The sequence below is a fragment of the Desarmillaria tabescens genome (genome assembly GCF_030435595.1).
Source record: "Desarmillaria tabescens strain CCBAS 213 chromosome Unknown EV420scaffold_1, whole genome shotgun sequence".
Lineage (NCBI taxonomy): Eukaryota > Fungi > Basidiomycota > Agaricomycetes > Agaricales > Physalacriaceae > Desarmillaria > Desarmillaria tabescens.
Genome location: NW_026848300.1, coordinates 3691090 through 3710047, shown reverse-complemented (window position 1 = coordinate 3710047; position 18958 = coordinate 3691090). Strand labels below are relative to the sequence as shown.

The 18958-nt window shown below is 47.7% G+C and overlaps 6 protein-coding genes across 6 annotated transcripts; 3 read left to right on the top strand and 3 right to left on the bottom strand.

Annotated features, from left to right (window-relative positions):
- Positions 1-62: 62 nt before the first annotated feature.
- On the bottom strand, positions 63-2941 carry EV420DRAFT_1634740 (uncharacterized protein; the record flags this gene model as incomplete). The annotated part of the gene is made up of 5 exons (XM_060476356.1): positions 63-1534; positions 1596-1793; positions 1843-2570; positions 2619-2776; positions 2825-2941. The coding sequence occupies 5 exons, from the start codon at positions 2939-2941 to the stop codon at positions 63-65; spliced, it is 2673 nt and encodes an 890-aa protein (XP_060340101.1).
- A 3620-nt stretch (positions 2942-6561) lies between these two features.
- EV420DRAFT_1625835 (laccase lcc5) lies at positions 6562-9310 on the top strand (the record flags this gene model as incomplete). Its single annotated transcript, XM_060475986.1, has 21 exons — positions 6562-6744; positions 6802-6870; positions 6919-6981; positions 7033-7117; positions 7176-7262; positions 7316-7376; positions 7426-7461; positions 7515-7571; positions 7623-7691; positions 7745-7812; positions 7862-7881; positions 7935-7965; positions 8016-8161; positions 8222-8242; positions 8294-8350; positions 8404-8586; positions 8641-8661; positions 8713-8861; positions 8912-8935; positions 8996-9057; positions 9112-9310. 21 exons carry the CDS (start codon positions 6562-6564, stop codon positions 9165-9167), a joined length of 1548 nt encoding a protein of 515 aa, XP_060340100.1. The 3' UTR covers positions 9168-9310.
- Positions 9311-10158: 848 nt separating this feature from the next.
- On the top strand, positions 10159-11390 carry EV420DRAFT_1499719 (uncharacterized protein). Its single transcript, XM_060471001.1, has 4 exons — positions 10159-10508; positions 10562-10973; positions 11020-11114; positions 11184-11390. The coding sequence occupies exons 1-2, from the start codon at positions 10313-10315 to the stop codon at positions 10918-10920; spliced, it is 555 nt and encodes a 184-aa protein (XP_060340099.1). The 5' UTR covers positions 10159-10312; the 3' UTR covers positions 10921-10973; positions 11020-11114; positions 11184-11390.
- Positions 11391-11421: 31 nt separating this feature from the next.
- Positions 11422-12589, top strand: EV420DRAFT_1634738 (uncharacterized protein; the record flags this gene model as incomplete). Its single annotated transcript, XM_060476355.1, has 4 exons — positions 11422-11623; positions 11675-12126; positions 12173-12317; positions 12360-12589. 4 exons carry the CDS (start codon positions 11422-11424, stop codon positions 12587-12589), a joined length of 1029 nt encoding a protein of 342 aa, XP_060340098.1.
- A 305-nt stretch (positions 12590-12894) lies between these two features.
- Positions 12895-14710, bottom strand: EV420DRAFT_1616530 (CDF manganese transporter; the record flags this gene model as incomplete). The annotated part of the gene is made up of 13 exons (XM_060475128.1): positions 12895-12943; positions 12995-13098; positions 13151-13171; positions 13225-13352; positions 13404-13519; positions 13569-13668; positions 13702-13822; positions 13880-13954; positions 14007-14101; positions 14154-14253; positions 14314-14359; positions 14406-14579; positions 14625-14710. 13 exons carry the CDS (start codon positions 14708-14710, stop codon positions 12895-12897), a joined length of 1215 nt encoding a protein of 404 aa, XP_060340097.1.
- An 885-nt stretch (positions 14711-15595) lies between these two features.
- On the bottom strand, positions 15596-17842 carry EV420DRAFT_104721 (CDF-like metal transporter). Its single transcript, XM_060465514.1, has 13 exons — positions 17821-17842; positions 17225-17765; positions 17108-17164; positions 16939-17038; positions 16789-16883; positions 16664-16738; positions 16516-16606; positions 16358-16457; positions 16193-16308; positions 16014-16141; positions 15945-15965; positions 15788-15891; positions 15596-15735 (listed from the first exon to the last, which is right to left on the bottom strand). Exons 2-13 carry the CDS (start codon positions 17528-17530, stop codon positions 15687-15689), a joined length of 1242 nt encoding a protein of 413 aa, XP_060340096.1. The 5' UTR covers positions 17531-17765; positions 17821-17842; the 3' UTR covers positions 15596-15686.
- Positions 17843-18958: the final 1116 nt, after the last annotated feature.

Sequence of the window (18958 nt, the reverse complement as noted above, 5' to 3'; positions counted from 1 at the left end):
ATGCACTATTTTTACGACAGAACAGTAGAGCCATGCCAGAAGAAGACCTTGAAAAGATCTAACTACATGGTCACGAACCGAAGATCGGGAAAGGGGGGAATACGCATAACATCTGGCTCGTTGTCTAGGGTCATTCGTACGGAAGGTTCCTTGACCGGCGGTCGGGAAAAGAGCTTTGACCATAAAGTCTGCTTCTTGAGTTTCTCATTCTCTACCTTCAGCGTCGCCATTTCCTTCTGTAAGCGATTCATTTTGCGGGAGAGTTGCACGATCCGAGGGTCTTCGACATAAGGATCAACTGGTGCCGTGTCGGTTTGTACGACCTTGTCTTGATAGGCAGTATCTTTTCGTTTTTTCCCTTGTCCTTTCCCGGATTTGGATTTACGTTGTTCAAAGAAAGATGACGACCCATGTGATTGGCCGAAGAACGGACGTTCATCAGTCTCCCATTTGTGAGAAGAAAATGCAAACTCTTTCACAAGACCGCGGGTTCGTACTGTCGGCGTGGTAAAGCCGAGCTCAAGCTCGCCGTCGTAAAATAGAGGCACGTGGGGAATCTCAGGGAGCGCTTGGATTTGAGCAGTGAATGAGGTGTCTGCAGCAAGACGCGATGAAAAACCACCGTTCTCAGCACTTGTATAGCTTAATGCATCGATCGGTGGTATGGCTGGAGCCGGATATACATCTGACGGAGGTGTGCGATGGGACTCCTCTGCCGACAGTCCGGGAACGACAATCCAGCTTCCCAACTCTAATGAGATATCTCCAGTCGACGCTGAAAAGCTGCGTCTCATGGGAGCGACATTGTCCTTCTCGGATGGATCCTCAGCGATTTGATCAATGTTTAACTGAGATGAGGTATCGGGAGAATAGAAAGAAGAGTTTGTGACTTTGAGCTTCGGGGGCATTTGTTGACTATCGGCCGTTCCACAAAGCCCATGAGGCATATTTTCAGTTGACCTGACGCCGATGATGCCCGCATCAGCTGCTATTGGCGGTATTGTTGCATCGATTTTGGCAGCGTCGAACCTGGATACTATGTCCCCTGCAATGCGGGTTACATGTGTAGAGAGCGTTTCTGGAGAAGGTCGCTGAGAAGTCCGGCCGCCCGCATCGATGCCAGGAGATGAAATGGTGACTGGAGATTTGTCGGTCCCCTTGGGCGCACAGTGATCGCAAGGATCAGAGGCGGCGGTTCTTGTATTGGAGACGTATTGCACATCCGAGGGGTTGTGACTGGATGGAGGGGTAAGGAGGCTGCTGTCAAAGGACCGGGGGGGATCGTTGAAGACCGCTGCGTTTGCCAATCCATCTGATTTATATGACGAAAGGCTGTTTCTCTTTATTTGCTCGCCAATATCGGAAAGTGACAACGATTGGTTCGGAGGATCTTGAGATCCATGTTCTGATATGACTAGCGCATGCTGGTCAACAGCGCCGCTATCTGGAGAATTGTCGAGGACATAATACTCGCATCTATCAAGACTGCTGTTGTACTTGTCGTCACTGGTCGGAGAAAACGACAGTGATTGCTCTATTTTCGTACCAACGAAAACGTTATTGCAGATTCCGACTAAAAACAGCGAATTGCGTACCCTGACGAGGTTTGTCATTATTATTAGACGCTTCAACTGATAGGGCGAGCCACGAATACTCGTGGTTGGAATCATTCTTAAGCGTCGAACTGAACTGGTCATGAGACGAGAGGGTCGAAGGTGTTATCTGGCCAGCTTCAGCATTTGCTTTCATTATATGGGCTTCTTGGCCACCGGAGACCCTAAGGCGGTCTGGACCTATCTGAAACTGAGTAGAAGGTCGCATAAATATATCAAGCTAACGCACCGATCCCACCTGGGAGCGACCCGTTGTAGTTTGTTTCCGCTTGTGAAACGCCTACACACCGGTCGACATCGGTGCCCAAATACGTTGTCTCTCCCCGCTCGAACGACTCGGTCTCTGGAACGGACGAGCCATTACGAGCTGTGGCATCGTGCGTCTCGATAGGTCTGTCATAAGATAAAGTTTCATCAATCGGAATAAGCTCCAAACCAGCCGCATCCGTTATTTGTGACTCCTCACGCTTCTGTTTCGGCATATCGGGATATGTATGGCCCCCGAGCGTGGCCAGGAATTCTGCGTCTCCAGAATTAAGAATTGCTTGCGGAGATATCAAGGTAGATGGTGAGATGGTCATGTCGGGGCTAGTGTCAAAGATGATCGGCACGTTCCTTGAGGAAGACGGCGTTGATGCTGAATCGGATGGGCTAACAGGACGATCTTCCTCTACTGGAACCCCAGTGATACCAGAGAATAAGACACCGTCATCGGTAAGTGGCATATGTTCGTCGCTAAATACCCACGGTCCATCGTGTTCTCCTAGAGCAGTTATTCCATGCTGTTTTCCTTCGTCCACGTCGGTCGCTCTCGCGGAAAGGATTTCATCCTCTAAGTCACTGAATACTGCAGACAATCGTAGCTTCGGGCGTCGCTTAAGCTGCCGCTGGCCGGTAGCTGCTCCTTGCAGCTTTGTCAGTGCGTCGACAACAGAGGGAGTTTGCACTTCTAACAACCTGTATGGAGTCACTCTCAAATGCACTGGTGATGGCACGCGAGCTTACGTTTCTATGTCGTCGCGTGAAATCGCTAAGAAGGCTTTTCCGTCCATCCTATACGACCGAGTAAAGTCGGCAAGGACCGTCATAACCGAGCGGTACTGTGGAAGACTATCAACGAAGAACTCTGCCAGGTCATCTGGTGACATCTGTTCAATCTGAACCTGGTATCTTGTTAGATGCGAGTCATTTACGACTGGCTACGAGCTCACATCTGACGACTTGGTAAAAGACGAGCATGACCGGGAAATTGAACCGTCGCTGCCGGATTCGGCCATCAAGTCGACGTTGAGATCTAGATACCCTGGAATATTCAAAGGCTCGCTCATAGCGCAATTTTCTAGTAAGGCTGAAGGAAGATCAAATCGCGATGAGAGTAGCAAGACCAGATAACGACAAGCGCCCGAGGCCGTGGAAATTTTGGTATGGTTTAAATAGTGGGAGCCCACTGAATATCAAAGTACCATATGCAGAGAAGATCATTGATTGCCATTGAAATGACGGCGGTGGCGCTAATAAAGTAGCTAACCCACTCCTTGGAGACATTAGGGAATGAAATATAGATATGCCCAGGATGTGACCCCGATGCAAGGAGAGTTCACTAAGACCAGCACCCACACAGATCCACGCCAATCGATGCGGACGTAATTGAGTAAAAATCTTGGTATTTTTCAGTTCAGGCGAAGGGAGCTCAAAGATCACACGTCAAGTCCTGTCGCGGGGAATTCAGTTACATCTAACTTCCAACAAAAGTGTATTAGTATACGCTGGGAAAATAGGACTTTGCATAGAATAATACCTGAGAAAGTCAACGAGACGTAAACGTACCTTAGCCTTAAGTGATACGGAGCGGAATCGAAGCGTCATTGATTCCGAATCCTGTTAGTTGCTAGTACAAAGCTTTGAATTAAATTGTATCATAAGCTCTTGAACATTAATAATTCAAGAGTTCCAGGCTAAAGCAGTGAAAAAACAGAGATCGCCCGGTGGAGTGAAAGATAAACCAACAAGCAAGAGCATCTTGGAGACGAATTTTGTAACCAACCTTTCGGCCCGACTGTGCCGTGCACGTGTCAAAGCTATCACGTGGAGCTTGCCCTAAAGCGCTCTTATTTAGCGAAAATTTTTAGGCTGGTCACCACTACCATTCAGCCGTATCCTCGTATGCTCCTGCCCTCGCCATAGCCGTGGACATTGGTGAGCGACTTGACTTTCTTTCTGTCCTGGACAAGATGACACTTTCCAATCATTGTCGAGCGTCTTTTCATCTTCCAGTTCATGGATAGATGGACGCGGTGTTGCACTTTTTTGTCATAGTTACACTGATCCATTCCTCTTTTTTTGTCTGCATTATCCCATTCTAACACCCTCTCCGACAGACGCAAGGATGGTAATCGCAGAGTTGTGCTCGTAGGATCCAGGTGAGTATCGTGTCGTCACGTCTCGTACTATGATGATCCAAAATCATTCAAACTAGAGTATATGAGCGCTCTGTAGCCCTATGCTTTAAAATTTCATTTTTTCTGATCATCGTAGCGGTTGAGAAGACTTTACTGACAGGCTGTGTTTTCTTCTAGATTTTTTTTTTGCTGCTGACGTAGCCAATGTACAAGTCACCTTTGCCCCTCGGACATATTCGGAGGTAAATATCATCATCGTTTGCCGTTGTCTTGTATGATGCAATTATGGAGTTACCGCCTGATCTGGGCTTCGCAGCTCAGCTTTGACGACTAATCCAAGGCTGTTTTTCTAAACATCTGACTTCTTGTTCTCATGTCTTCGATGCCTTTCGACTTTTGCTGATGATCCTTCCTTTAGATATCTGTTCAAACTATAGCACCGCTGACTCGTCCCGAGCGTATCTAGAACGGTGAGCATCCCTGCCAATTCTTTCGAATGATGTTCCATCACGACGGTCTTCGTAATCTTACTGCCGAAATGGCCCGCCACAGCTCTTTTTTCGGGCAACCCCACCTGATTCTTTCTCTTTCATCTGTTTGATATTCCCGGCATCGTACTAATGATCTTTGTACAGGGACATCTCCGGTCGAACTGCTCCTTGTAGTGAGTATATTTTAGCTCTTCTGCGTCTCTTATATACCCCTCCCCCCGATGAAATCTATCAAATAAATAATCAACTAGAAGCTGTTGCTGAGTCACATCGTGACTTTGATTACTCTTGACCTTCTGATTCTCACTTTCCTGTTCAACTGTTTGAAATACATGCTCATTACATTTCCTTAGGGTAGTGTTGAATGGTGGATGGATGGCGAACATTGAAGAAACGAGTGGGGCCGAATTGGATGCTGCTGCATCTATTCGCGCTCGTGTCGTATGCTTTCATCCCGCCGTGGTGTCTGCACTAATTGTTGGTGTAGTGTAGCATCTTGTATTCCAACGTCAATGGATATGCTCTTTTCCATGGTCATGTGTAATCCTCGACTTCTTAGGCACTATGCATTGCAAGCAACGATTAGCTCGATGTTAGAACCTCCGATGTCTCAACCGCACCGTTGATCCTGCATTGTGAAGAGCGCTGAGCCCGACCCAGACAACTTTGCATGTGTGCAAGGACTTCCCCTTGGCCTTTATCATATATACAATCAAGCTGTCGCTTTGGATTGGTTGTGCCAAGTTTCAGTCAAAACACTGACATCTGGTGAAAAAAATTGTGTGGCCGTTGGGGCAGTGGTCTGGCCTCTGATCCGTCTCGCAGATGCCTATGTACTTGACGAGACCTCTCTGGCGTCGGCATGCAGTTGTCGCCGTCTTGATGGGGTTCCTCTCGCATGCCGCTTGTATTCATTCTCTGGTGTCCCGAGCCGGAGTATTCTCATCCGCTTTAGTGGCCTCTTTGCGATGCTCGCATCTCCGACGCCGTGCACTTTCCCAAGTAGTCATTTGCCTTGGTCTTCGGAGTGTCCAGCCTTGAACTTGATGACTATCCTTGACTGTCTGGCGGCAAGGACGCAATGTCCGGTTTAGTCTGAATCGCGTTTTGAAATGTTTGGGGTAAGGACAACAGCGACGTTCGGTATCACTCTTCTGAAATATTGTCCAGCAGATAGTAGATACTTTCAGGCATCCATGGTTATTTAGCGGAAGCACATCACATTCAGTTAGGTTGCAATGTGCGTCTTTTCAAGGATTAACTGTTTTTCGTTGGTTGAAACGGTTCTCAGAGATCGCTGTAGATTCCCCGGCATCCATAGAGCATCTCTAGGAAGGAGATACATGCTAGAATCTAAATGGCTCCGAAGAAGATCCCTATGTCCTAGCAATGTAATCCGGTTGATGGGTATCATCGTTTTCTTGTGTGAGATCTACTTCTGCTTTTCTGCAACTCATTGTGTCGAAACTCTGTAAATTCTCTTCGAAATCCCCAGTGCTCCGTTCCTTCGAGATCCGACTGAACTGTATCGACTCAGGCTTACAATTTTTTTTCTATTCTGAAGAGATCATCTCTAAGCAACCCACCCCTGCCTAGAATCCTTTTCGCGGATCCGATCCCCAAAAGATGTTTGACGTAGTCTCGAGTGTAGCTCATGGTGCTTCCCCATCTGTCTTCCATCGCTACTGGGTTGCACAGCTTTCTGTCCCTGATTGTCCGGAATGAAGGGTCGGTCGGGACGGACATTACGCGTTCAACCCAGTTGTGTCTTCCTCTGCAATACGCCTTGTATTCTGGCATGAGTGGAGTCTTGTTGACTCGGGCGAAGGAATTATCCACCGATCTTTCAGCATGTTTGTACCTATTCTGGTCCCACGACTCATCAACTCGGACACTTCTCTCATCATCGCACGTCTATGAGGTCCGAAGATCCCAATGGCACCTGTGTGAAGGAGTAAGGGATCATCCCTCCGAGTATCGGTCGTGGTTTCATATGCTCATTAAATGGATATAAAGGCTACTTCGTCGACGCCGCTCAATTCTCATCCTCGCCTTCAAATGACTCTCGTTTTCTTCACCCTCTTATGTCTCGCCCTTTTCACATCTGACCCTGCTTACGCGAAGATAGGGCCTACTGGAGACCTCGTCATCGCCAACTCTGAGATTGCCCCCGATGGCTACTCGCGGGTCGCCGCATTGGCGAACGGAGTTCTAGATGGTGCGCTCATCAGTGGAAACAAGGCAAGTCTTTCATGGGTCGACATCTCTAAGACTTGTACTTACTGGCCAAATTAACAGGGCGACATCTTTCAGCTCAATGTCGTGAATAATCTTTCAGACGATAGTATATTGCAGAGTACCTCAATTGTATGTATTGTCTTCTCCCTTTTATATCTCGGCCTCATTGGGTTTCAGCACTGGCATGGTCTGCTTCAAAAAGGCACTAATTGGGCTGACGGTCCTGCTTTTGTGAACCAAGTAATTCTGAAATCATCGTATTTATCTACTGTCATTGCTAAAGCCAACTAGTGTCCTATAGCAAAAGGAGATTCATTCTTGTACACGTTTGATTCCACCGATCAGGCAGGAACATTCTGGTACCACTCTCATTTATGTGGGAGCTCTTCCGCCTCAATATATGACGTGAAGACTAAGATGGTTGTACTCTCCAGCTACCCAGTACTGCGATGGTCTTCGAGGGCCCTTCGTTATATATGACCCCAATGACCCGCATGCGGATTTGTACGATGTCGATGATGGTCAGTCGCCGCATGCTTATTTCCTTGCGATCCTCACTGAATCGCTTTCACAGAATCCACCATCCTAACCCTCTCAGACTGGTATCATACTCCAGCTAAGGAGCTGGAATTTCCGTACGCACGTTCTCCCAATAATTGATGACCTTTTCGAACGTGCTTGCAGGACACCAGACTCGACGTTGATCAACGGATTAGGACGGTGATTCATCGTGCCTACTCTCTCAGATGTTATCTTACTCACAAGCCTTGCAGATGGAGCAAAGATCCCACGTCTGACTTGGCTGCTATCACTGTCGAGCAAGGGAAACGGTCAGTCTTCCTGTAAAACTTGGCATACTTTATCACTCATCGGACCTTCAGATACCGCTTTCGTATGATCGATATGGCATGCGATTCAGCTTTCACGTTCGCAATCGAGGGACATACCATGTTCGTACCTTCCGTTATTTTGTCGGCGACGTTATCGACAACATACCAATTAGGACAATTATCGAAGTCGATGGTGTTAACCACCAACCTTATACAGTTGATCAAATCCAGATCTTTGCTGGTAGGTCCTGGCATTGATTCTCCGTCGACAAATGCTGACGTTCGTCAAGGCCAGCGATACTCCTTCGTTGTAAGTCTGGATCTATCCCCGTTTCCGAGTCTTCGAACCTAACACCCACCTAGCTCAACGCCAACCAAGAAGTAGATAACTACTGTAAGTCACTATGTTTCTCGGTTAACCAAAACACTCACCGTCATGCCCAGGGATTCGTGCGCTTCCTAGTATCGGGATCTCCGGTTACACCAAAGGTATCAACTCGGCTATATTGCGGTACTCTGCTGCGGCAGAGGTGGAACCAGCTACAGCAACGATATCAAGTGTGCTGAAAATGAATGAGACCGAGTCGGTGGTAGGTTATGCCTCGATCTACACCAGCTCATTATAACTCATCGTAATTGTTACCCAATAGCCCCTCGAAAACCCTGGAGCTGTAAGTTATCTTAGTTCCCATTTTGACTGGCTGATCATGGGAATCTTTTAGCCCGGAATGCCCGAAGTTGGAGGTGTCGACTATGCGCTCAACTTGGCGTTTGCATTTGTATATTCGTTCCCTGATGAAAGAGTACAGATTCTTATGGATTAGTGCTACAGACTAGCGCTGGAACATTTACTGTCAACGGCGCCCAGTTCACGGCTCCCAGCACGCCTGTCCTGTTACAGATACTCAGCGGAGCCAAGAGCGCAGGCGATCTTCTTCCTTCTGGGTCGGTGTTCTCCCTTCCGTCCAACTCGACCATCGAGTTGTCGATGCCTGGCGGGATTGTTGGCGGAGGTGTAAGTGTCTCGATATCCATTGTGCTTCCCACCCTCATTCTCTACCTCCCGTAGCATCCGTTCCATCTACACGGAGTAAGTCATCGTTGTGTGCCCCCATGCAACGGAATACTGACGTGCTCCTAGCATACTTTTGACGTCGTCCGAAGTGCTGGGAGCTCAGTATACAACTACGAGAACCCGATGAGGCGGGACGTTGTCAACATTGGGACAAGAGGAGACAATGTAACTATCCGGTTCCGAACGGATAACCCAGGACCGTGGTTCCTTCACTGGTTAGTCTGGCTTGTATCTTTTTATCGGTGATGCACTGATTTGGCATCAGTCACATTGACTGGCATCTGGAAGCGTAGGTATCTTTTGACACAACTATTATTCTTTCTTTCCCTTTTGCTGACATTTTAGGCAGTGGTCTCGCTGTTGTTTTTGCAGAAGATACCGGTTCTTGGACAAATTCTATTGAACCTTCAGGTATGTACCAGTACTATCTGGCCGCTCTACGACTTCCTGATCCCGGAGTCGTAGATCAATGGGAAAATCTGTGCCCTAAATACGAGAGCATGCCGGATAGTGATCTATAAATTGCGCTGTTTTATCCAAAACCTTTCTAATCGTTTTGTCTAATTCACCTTCCTTTCTTCAGGGTACCTTATGGCGTAGTACATTATAGTTCATAATCTGCGGTGTTTTGTTTTTCTATTTCTCATTTATTGGTATTTCCAGGTCAATGTATACGATACCTATCCATTCGGACCGATTGATGTTCTTCATCCTGTACATTTCTATCGACCGATAAATCACCGAATGAACTTCGACTTCGAAGTGAACTCTACGGTTAGCTGCCTATCACTGTCTTAGACAAAGTTTAGACCTGAGACGATATTTCTTCCCTCTTTCAGCTCCTGAAGGCAGAATAATGGGTCTCGTTCGCCCCCCAATTCGCAAGCCTCTCCTATATCAGCAGCAAGCCCACCCCAGCGGAAACGAGCCAGGGCTCGAAGAGCTGGAACAACTTGTCGCAGAGCTGAAGCGTGATTCGGCGATGGTCAGAACGGAAATAGAGGCAGTGAAGCGAGAAACCAAAGAATTGAAGCTGGACATTGAACTTTTGGAGGCAGAAACTGAAGGTCTAAAACGAGAAGTCGAAGGTCTGCAGCAAGAAACAAACGCTATAAAGTATGACTTGGAGAGTTTCGAGAGAGATGCCTTAGATTTCAAGGAAACACTTGTAATGCTTCTTCAGATGGGACGCTAATGCTGTAGCTGGGGCCATTCGTATACGGGTTGTACTACATGCAATTGGAACTGCGCTTCAACGTCTGGAGTATAGTGAACATCATGCCTTGCCGTTGACATGTTCGGGGTTTATAGGCTTTGCTCGTTTCATGTAAGGTCATTCGCGGATTTAATTCCTTCGCGCTATGCCTCAATGTCGCCCTGTTTCTCCCTAGTTGGCCTTTTCAGGGGCTTACGAATGCTTTCCCCAGAATATCTAGTGGCTACGTGAATATCCTTACCTTGGAAATACTTCGCAGCTTCGATAAGATGTACTCAATTCGTCAATGTGTTTGTGAAAGTAGGCCCGCCTTGAAATTACAAATATCGTTGATGTAAGTCACACGAGACGCGTGAACGTCTTGAATTTCAATTTCAGCCCTTTCTTGCTTCCTTCATCTCTTTTGCTCTTGGGACTCGAGCGTTGCCTGATTCTGCGGCTCTGCATCATATGCCGACTATATCTAGCAATCCTTCTCCATCCTCTAAGCCCTTTATCTTCCATACGGTGAATTCGTCGAGGAAGGGATATGTTAACGGGACGACTACCGTGAGACAGCTCAAGGCCGCTGCTGCCGCATATATTAAGCAAGACGTGGAGGACCGTAACATTTCAGAGTTTTGCAATGCAAGAGTCTTTGTTTCTGGTGAGTGATCTCCAAATTTCGCCTGTAATCCAACTCAATACTCCAAAAATTAGAGAATGGCCCAATCGCGCTTGCTCCTTACGAACCCGACGACTCTTTGAAAGTCAATACAGTTTGCTCGGACGCCACTGCCAGTGGATTTGTTTTCGTCCCTTCCCTGCCCACCGAAATGAGGCAGGAAGAAGCTGCCGCGGGTGGTAACAATATCCATGACATGCTTGGGCAAATGATGAAGGCGGGGAATGACACGACTATTGCGAGTCTGCAAGATGAGAACATGACTTTGATGGAGAGGATACAGGCATTGGAGGAGGCTAACACTGCTTTGAAGCAGGAGAACCAGGATCTGAAGCGGGAGAACCAGGCTCTGGTAGAGAGATTGCGGGAACATGCGGACGATACGTGCCATTGAGAGACATAACCATCTCTAAGGCCATCAGAGATGAGCGCTGAGCGACTGAGCGGGTATCTCTTTTTCTGTAACCAGTGTTCTGGTTAAATCTTTTCCCAGAGTCATGCTCCTCAGGAGATTCACTGTACGCTCTGCCAGCCTAAATATCGATGAATAGTGGGGCCTAAATCGAGCGCAGATTCTATAGGTGGCTGGTGAGTGGCTTTTGTCTGGATTTAACCATTTGAAAAAGTCCTGCTGATACTTTCCTCCCGGTAATGTAGGGAAATGAGATGCAGAGCGACAACTGCAAGAAATATAGCCTAGCACTGTAGCTTTTATAAGTTAGACATGCACAAAATTGGTGGCCTGGTAGCAACAAGTACTTATATCTGGACATAGCCATTCACAGGATATTATGATTCATTCATCATCATCGTGAGTGCTAGAATTGACCGGGCCGTTCGGGATTCGTTAGTCAGACAACCGGCAAATCCCGGCTTAACTCCAACGCCCGCCAGCATGTCGATCATCTCCACCAGCTCTACCTCTTCCCACCTGGCCAAACCCTTCGTCTTCCATACCGTCCATACCTCCAGGAAAGGCTACGTGAAGGATAACTGCACTATGAGGCAAATCAAGAATGCTGCTGCCGACTATGTCAGGGTAGATAGCGTGGTGGAGAATCGAGAGCAGTTTGGTAGTCCAAAGGTCTTTGTTTCAGGTTAGTCCTTTCATTGTTACTGTGGCATCCTTGATTGTGAACTCTGTGTAGAGCATATGTTAGTGGAATACTCTGAACCCAAGGACACTGCAAAGGCCAAGACGGTGTGCTCGGATCCCACTGCCAACGGTATCGTTTTTGTACCCATTCCCAGCGATACGCCTCCCCAGTATGATTATCAACCACATCCTGGCCACAACAATGCCACCACACCCTTCGATATTAAAGCCTTGCTCGAGGCCTTTCGGAAGGAGTCCGACTTGAGGATGGAAGCCCTGCAGAGGGACAACAGCTCGAAATTCGACGCTCTGCAACAGAGGATCATAGCAGTGGAGGACGACAATGAGGATCTCAAGCAGCGGGTCGATGATTTGACACAGGAAGGAGAAAACAAGGACCGAGAAATAGAAAAACTGAAAGGACGGACGGTCATTTTACAGGCCCGCATCGAAGATCTTGAGCGTGGATACGCAGACATACACGGCTGGCTGTCCGATGCAAGTGTATTTCATCTCATTTCCTGTACATTAACTAATCCCTGGCCTTTAGAAAGACACAGAATACATGGACCGTATCCGTTTGCGGCATATCCTCGACTGCGGGCAGGCGCGGCTCGCACGCTCTGCCGACGTTCCCGTTTCCGGCGATTTCTCTCCTCAGTCTGCAGGGGACTGGTCCCGGGCCTGGCGCGCACGTCTTTCCTAGTGTGCCGACAATGCAGAGCGGCTAACCACAGCCCGGAGTCTCCTCGCCAACTGTCCTGATGTCGAAACTAGGGATATGCCGGAGGATATGCTCCGATATTTTACCGTCAGACCAAGTGATACCCGTACCGAAGGCGATCGGATTGCTCATCCTGCTAAAGTAGGGGAGTCGGTTTATAAGGCAGTCATTGAGTGGCAGCCTGAGGACCAACGGCCTCTTTTACGACAGGTTGTCGCTTATGGTCTCCAGTTTCGCTCATAGATGTTGTTTTCTTGTCGTGCGCATTTTATTTATTGCTACTACATTCTCCCATGCTATCTAGTCACTCTATCACATTGTACAATTCATGTATACCATTTCAGGAACACATTTGCATCACCTTTCAGGATATTCGTGGCTACTCTTCGAATGCCGAACCTGTTGCAGCATTGCCAAGGATCTCGCCAAAGCTCATACTCCGAGTTGTGGATCTCATTCAATCGGCTGATGCGTACTGGACTCAGATATTAGTTTGGTAAGATTTAGCCATGATACATTTCGGCAGACCGACTTGCGCTCTGTATCTATCAGATGTATTTGCGATGTTCCGGTTTATGTGATACTTCATGGTCAACGCTGGGAGGACGGTCAGTACAAGAGCAATCAACCATTTCCTATTGAACGTACTGGACGAACGCCCGCTCGACCATCGGCAGTGTCTCGAGTTTATCTTGGAGATCTTGACTCAGGTCATGAGATTTCCATAGAGGCGTGTCACTGGGCATGACGATCTTTTATAGGTATCAGTCCGCATTATTCAATTAAAGCGATAAGAAAACTTGCGTCAACTTCAACGAGGAATTTCTGAACGAACAATCAGTCACCGAAACATTCTGATACTTTGAGGAGCTACGCACCTCCCCGCTGTGGTAAGCCCTGCAGGAGTCGATCTGCTTAATCTCATCGCTGAACGTGAGCGTCTTGTAGATCACCAGCTGGGTGAATTCGTGAGGAGCAGCTTTTCCAGCGAGATAGCCGAATTGTACTGGCGATTCACATGAGCATGGGAGGAAGATTTTCAAGAGATAGATCGCACTGTACGACGTGTATGTCCACGATACGATAATAACACACGAAATGATGACAGCGCCCATAGGATCAATCCACCACTTGAGCTTTGCACCAGCACTACTTGTGAGGATACCAAAACCGCTATCAATACGGAGTCAGCTACCTGCCAAAAAGCAAGAAAACACCATACTTGATCAAGAGATCATTTCGATGATCCTCCCAGAGGACTTGAACCTGCGAGCTTGAGTTGCGAATGGAGAAACAGTACAAAAAGAGGAGAACCTTTGTGACTAGGGAGGGATACACTTGTGTGTTAGCAAAACATGCGGGATAAAGTTGAGTAGTCTCTTCATCGAAAGCGACGCCGACAGCGATGACTGAGGGAACCTTGAATTCAAGAGTTTCTCCGTCCTTATGAGTCGTTAGGTCCTGGATCGAGAATGCCTGGACGCAATATCCTGGTCAGTCGCAAAAGGCATGTTGGACAGGCGCCCGACGTACGACTAGGAGGATGCTGACAGACAGCATGGCGAATGAATACACGATATTACCGATAGTAGTTAGCCGAGCGCCACCCTGATGATGCGAACAGGTCAACAAAGACCTGCCCAGAAGCAACCCCACATACGCCAGGATATTTATCAAAGTCCACGCGCTTGGACTTGCGATGGAGCATGTTCAAGAGAAGATTCGCAGCGGGGTCAAAGACAGAATCCGCAGCAGCTATGTGTCAAATGTAAGAAAACTACACGGGTAAACATATTCTTGGACCTACTAGCGAAGAAAGATAGAGATAGAGACGATATAGCTGCATAAAGCTGCAGAATAGATAATATGCAGTTCGCAATAAACGAAGCGTAGACGGCAATTTTGACCTGCAGTCACCGAGACCATCGACCACGTTCCTTTGAGCACATGTGGCGCAAAAGACATACCTTCAAGGCGTTTTCCCTCGTGTCATCTTCTCCGTCCCGAGCATGGCTCTCCATAGTCTACACGGTGAAAAATACTCATCAAACACTACTACAGTTCCGAAGCACGAAAACACGCCTTCAACATCGCGTCAATCTTCTCGTTCTGCGTCTCGTAGAACTTGCCAATATGGCGCTGCTTCCGCGGGTTCCAACGCCTGCGCAGGGCAGCCACGTCGTCTGGGTCTCGCAGAGCGGCTCTCAGCCTGAAAGGGTCGTCGACTGGCGTACTATCAGATAGCGAACTCTCCACATCAGAGACTTTGGGGACCGACAGCACGGGGGATAATGCAGGTGTCAAGGGTGGATTTCCTGAAGAACTTGATTTTCGTGGCTCAGAGGGAGGGCTGGCAAAAGACATATCAATGGGGGGAGAAGAAGGGCAGCCGAGAAGTTTTGCCGCCGCTTTTTTATACCTGTCCGCAAGTTCCCGAGAACAAAATGCTTGGCGTAAAAGGCATGCATTCCTCCAGGTGCTACAAGGGACATGGGAGGGCGGGTTAGGGAGGTTGAAGGTCAGTTCTGGGGGTTGCTCAACTTGGTACCGAAGCGTCGGGTTCGACGTCGTCGTGAATAAAGCCTACCGATCTGCCGGGTCAACCAGAGCACCGGTTACCGCCGGTCTCTTTCGTCACTGTTGTGGAGCGACGCATTATAAAAGGGTACAGTAAAAGTCGATCCTTGACCAAAGGAACTCCAAGCGCAGCCTGGGCAAGGGGTGAGATATATCCCAGATTGAATTTTCCGAGCCTGATTGACATTACCTGGAAATCTCTTTTTCGGGTCTGCTGTAACTCGGAACTCCTTGGTATCGGATGGCTTTTGCTCAAAAAGTTTTCTGTTGATTTGGGAGTTGGGAGGGAATCAATGGGTGGAAATTTTTTACTCGAATGAAATGATTCCTTCCAAGGACTAATTGATCGTAGAGATCTTAGTGATACAGTGTAAAATGAGCCGGAATGTGATTCACATGCGTTATCTTTGCATATACGCACATATCCAGATGACGCTGGCAGTTCGTCCCTGGAGCGGGATGCCGTACTTCGACAACCGGTCTAGTACAATTCCAACTGATTACTCTTCGCAGACTAGCCAATCTCTTATCTTTAGAAAGGCACCGACATTATGGACAGTATTCGTCTGCAATGTATCCTGAGACCATTTCCTCGCGTATCTCGTTTCATTGTCGGCGCCTTTTATTTACGTCACATGCTATCATTTATAAATGCTTCAGAAAGGAGGCAATATTCATACTGCAGTCGTACTTTGAATCCTAAACCAAGACCATTCGTTCTTCCAGTACACATACCATGTCTTCCACCAATTCGCGATTATTATCAGGCATACTTGCGGTGTTCAGGTTTGTGTAACACTTCATGGTCAACACTAGCAGGGAGAGTTAGTGCAGGACTGATTAACCCTGTTCTATTCCACATACTGGACAAACGCTCGCTCAACCATTGGTAGCGTCTCAAGTTTATCTTGGAGGTCCTGGCTCAGGTCATGAGATTTCCATAAAGGTGTGTCGCTAGGCATAACGATCTTTCGTACGTATCAATCCATGGTTTTCAATTAAAGTATAGGGAAAAACTTGCGTCGACTTCGACAAGAAATTTCTGGGAGAACAATGAGTCGCCAAAGCATGTCTACACATTGATAAATACCTCTCCACTGTGATATGCCCTACAGGAGTCGATCTGCTTAATCTCGTCGCTGAAAGTAAGTGTCTTGTAGATGACCAGCTGGGTGAATTCATGAGGAGCAGCTTTTCCAGCGAGATAGCCAAATTGTACTAGCGAAGCACATGAGCACACGAGAGGGAAATACATGCGGGGGAACGCACTGTACGATGTGTATGTCCACGAAGAAATAATGACACACGAAATGATGATAGCGCCTATAGGATCAATCCACCACTTGAGCTTGGCACCAGCACTGCTTGTGAGAATACCAAAGCCACTACGAACACGGAATCAGGCATTGGTTGCCAGCAATTAACAGGACGTACTTGATCAAGAGATCATTTCGATGATCCTGCCAAAGGACCTGGACCTGCGAGCTCGAGTTGCGGATCGAGAAACAGTATAGAAAGAGGAGCAATTTCGTGACTAGAAGCATGCATGTCTGTTAAGAAAAACTTGCAACAAAACAACGCAGCGTCTTTACCAAAAGCCACGCCGACAGCAATGACCGAAGGAACATGGAAATCCAGAGTATCTCCGCCCTTATGAGTGACTAGGTCTTGGACCGAGAAAGCCTGGTTTTAGTATCCTAGTTAGTCACAAAGCGAATGCTGAGTAAGTGCGAGACGTACGACGAGAAGAACGCTGACAGAAAGCATGGCGCACGAATACACAATATTACCGATAGTAGTCAGACGAGCGCCACCCTGATGAAGCGAGTAAGTATATTGACTCGCCTCGAAGACACAATACATACGCCGGGATATTTATCGAAGTCCACGCGCTTCGACTTACGATGGAGCAAGTTCAAGAATAGGTTCGCGACAGGATCCGATACTGAATCTGCAGCAGCTATACAGACGTCAGCCAGCCATACACGCAGCCTCTGACGTGCCCTTGAACTTACTTGCAAAAAAAGACAGAGAAAGAGATGAGATAGCGGCGTAGAGCTGCAGAATAGATAGTGTGCAGTTCGCAGTGAACGAGGCGTATACAGCGATTTTGACCTAGCATTGTTCAACCTTTGAGCCACGTTCCTGGAGTACATGTGACACATTGAGATCGCAAGTACATACCTTCAAGGCGTTATCCCTCATGTCATCTTTCCCATCCTGAGCGTGACTCTCCATACTCTATACGAGATAAAATCCGTCACTGTCCAAGACACCCCCATGACCACAAATTGAACAAACCTTCAACAACGCATCAATCTTCTCGTTCTGCGTCTCGTAAAACTTCCCAATGTGTCGTTGTTTACGCAGGTTCCACCGCTTACACAGAGCAGCCACATCGCCCGGGTCTCGCCAGGCATTTCTCAGGCCATAGGGATCATCAACTGGCCCGGTGTTGACAGTCGACAGCGAGCTCTCCAAGTCAGGGACATCAGGAGCCGAACGTGCAGGAGATAAAGGCGCCGTCGAGGGAGGATTGCAAGCAGAGCTCGATCGAGAAGATTTTCGAGGCTCTGAAAGGGGGCTGGTAGACGATGAGGACTCCATATCGATGAGGGGGAACAGGTGCGAAGGAGTTCTGCTGCTGTCGCTCTTTTATGGGGTGTGAACCCGTTCGCAAATTCCCGGGATGAATATGATTGGGATAACAGCATGTGTTCGCCTCTAGGCAATACGAGCATTTTTAGAAATGAGTGCTGGAAGGTAATGTCGAAGGATACGACGGTGGAAGGTGAGATCTTGAAGTGCTCAACTTGGTACCAAAGCGTCGGGTTCGACGTCGCTGTGAGTGCGAACCTACCGATCAGCCGGGTCAACCCAGAGCACTGGTAATTCACCTCTAGCGGTTACGGTTGATCAAGTAGTTAAGTCCACGCTAATATAGAGTTTAGACTCGAACTATGGTACGTGAATGCTCACCATAGTCCGTTAGCTGGGTTCGTTAGAAAGGGAGGCTGTGCCGAAATTGATTATCAGGTGTAGAGCAATATTCCGGCGGGGTGGCCGATGTCCTGTCGGCTTGGAGTCGTTGGGTGTAAGGGTGGTAAGAGGTAGAGAAGAGGGGCAGGTGACAAGTAGAATTTGCCATCCATTTTTGAGAAAGGCGCCGAGAAAATACGTGATCCACGGACCACAAGAAGGAAAAAAAATTTCTAGGCTTTGCCGTCAAGCAATGGATCCGTTACCATGCTGCTGATTTACCAGCAATGACCACGACGTCCATAATGTAGAGGAGCAACAGACAGAGCAGGCGTACCGAAATCGATGATGAGATTTAGAGGAAGTCAGTATCGAGGAGACCGGGGTAAAGCGGTTTCTAAATTCAGATCACCTCGATCAGCCTCAATCTGCATTCCAAACTGGTGGAAGCAAGCTACGAGGGTGTGGAGTGCGAGGACTCTGTGTTCTGCTAAGAAGGGGATGTGATTGGAAAACAAATGTATATGTGTACATTTAAAGTGCAATAAATAATCCTATAGTCCGAAACTGACATGTGTTTGGTGCTCCGTCTCTCTGACACCGGAAAATGTATTGACTATCGCCTTCGCTACGTGTACAGATTGTCCATTAGATGGCGGAGCATACTCTCCGGCATATTCCTACTCTCGTCATCGTCACACTTGGCGAGGAGATCCCGCACTGCAGTTAGTCTGTCCTCAGTGTTAGTCCATTGTTCAAGATAACTGCGAAAGGCGAGGGACCCCTGTTTTGCGGATCGAAGAGGGGAACTGATGAGGCCAGTAACGAGCGCGAGTCGCGCTTGGGCACATTCTAGTAAATATTGAGGACTGATATTGTAGTCCAACTAGAAGACAAGCGATTTGTCAACATGTATATAATGGAGAAGATGAAATACACTCACGACAAATTGTTCAATCTTTGCCTTCATCTCTGCCATTTTCCTGTCTTTGGCTTCACATTTACTCTCAAGGTCCATGATTTGTCTTCTCATTGACTCTAGTATCTCGTCTTTGT

Bases quoted from the DNA above. Each gene is read 5' to 3' on its own strand.
- EV420DRAFT_1499719 (XM_060471001.1), top strand. From the start codon at position 10,313: ATGCCGACTATATCTAGCAATCCTTCTCCATCCTCTAAGCCCTTTATC. The intron at 10,509-10,561 runs GTGAGTGATCTC...TCCAAAAATTAG, and splicing joins TGCAAGAGTCTTTGTTTCTG to AGAATGGCCCAATCGCGCTT.
- EV420DRAFT_104721 (XM_060465514.1), bottom strand. From the start codon at position 17,530: ATGGAGTCCTCATCGTCTACCAGCCCCCTTTCAGAGCCTCGAAAATCT. The intron at 16,142-16,192 runs GTGCGTTCCCCC...GTGCTTCGCTAG, and splicing joins GTGGACATACACATCGTACA to TACAATTTGGCTATCTCGCT. The intron at 15,966-16,013 runs GTATTTATCAAT...TTGTTCTCCCAG, and splicing joins GGGCATATCACAGTGGAGAG to AAATTTCTTGTCGAAGTCGA.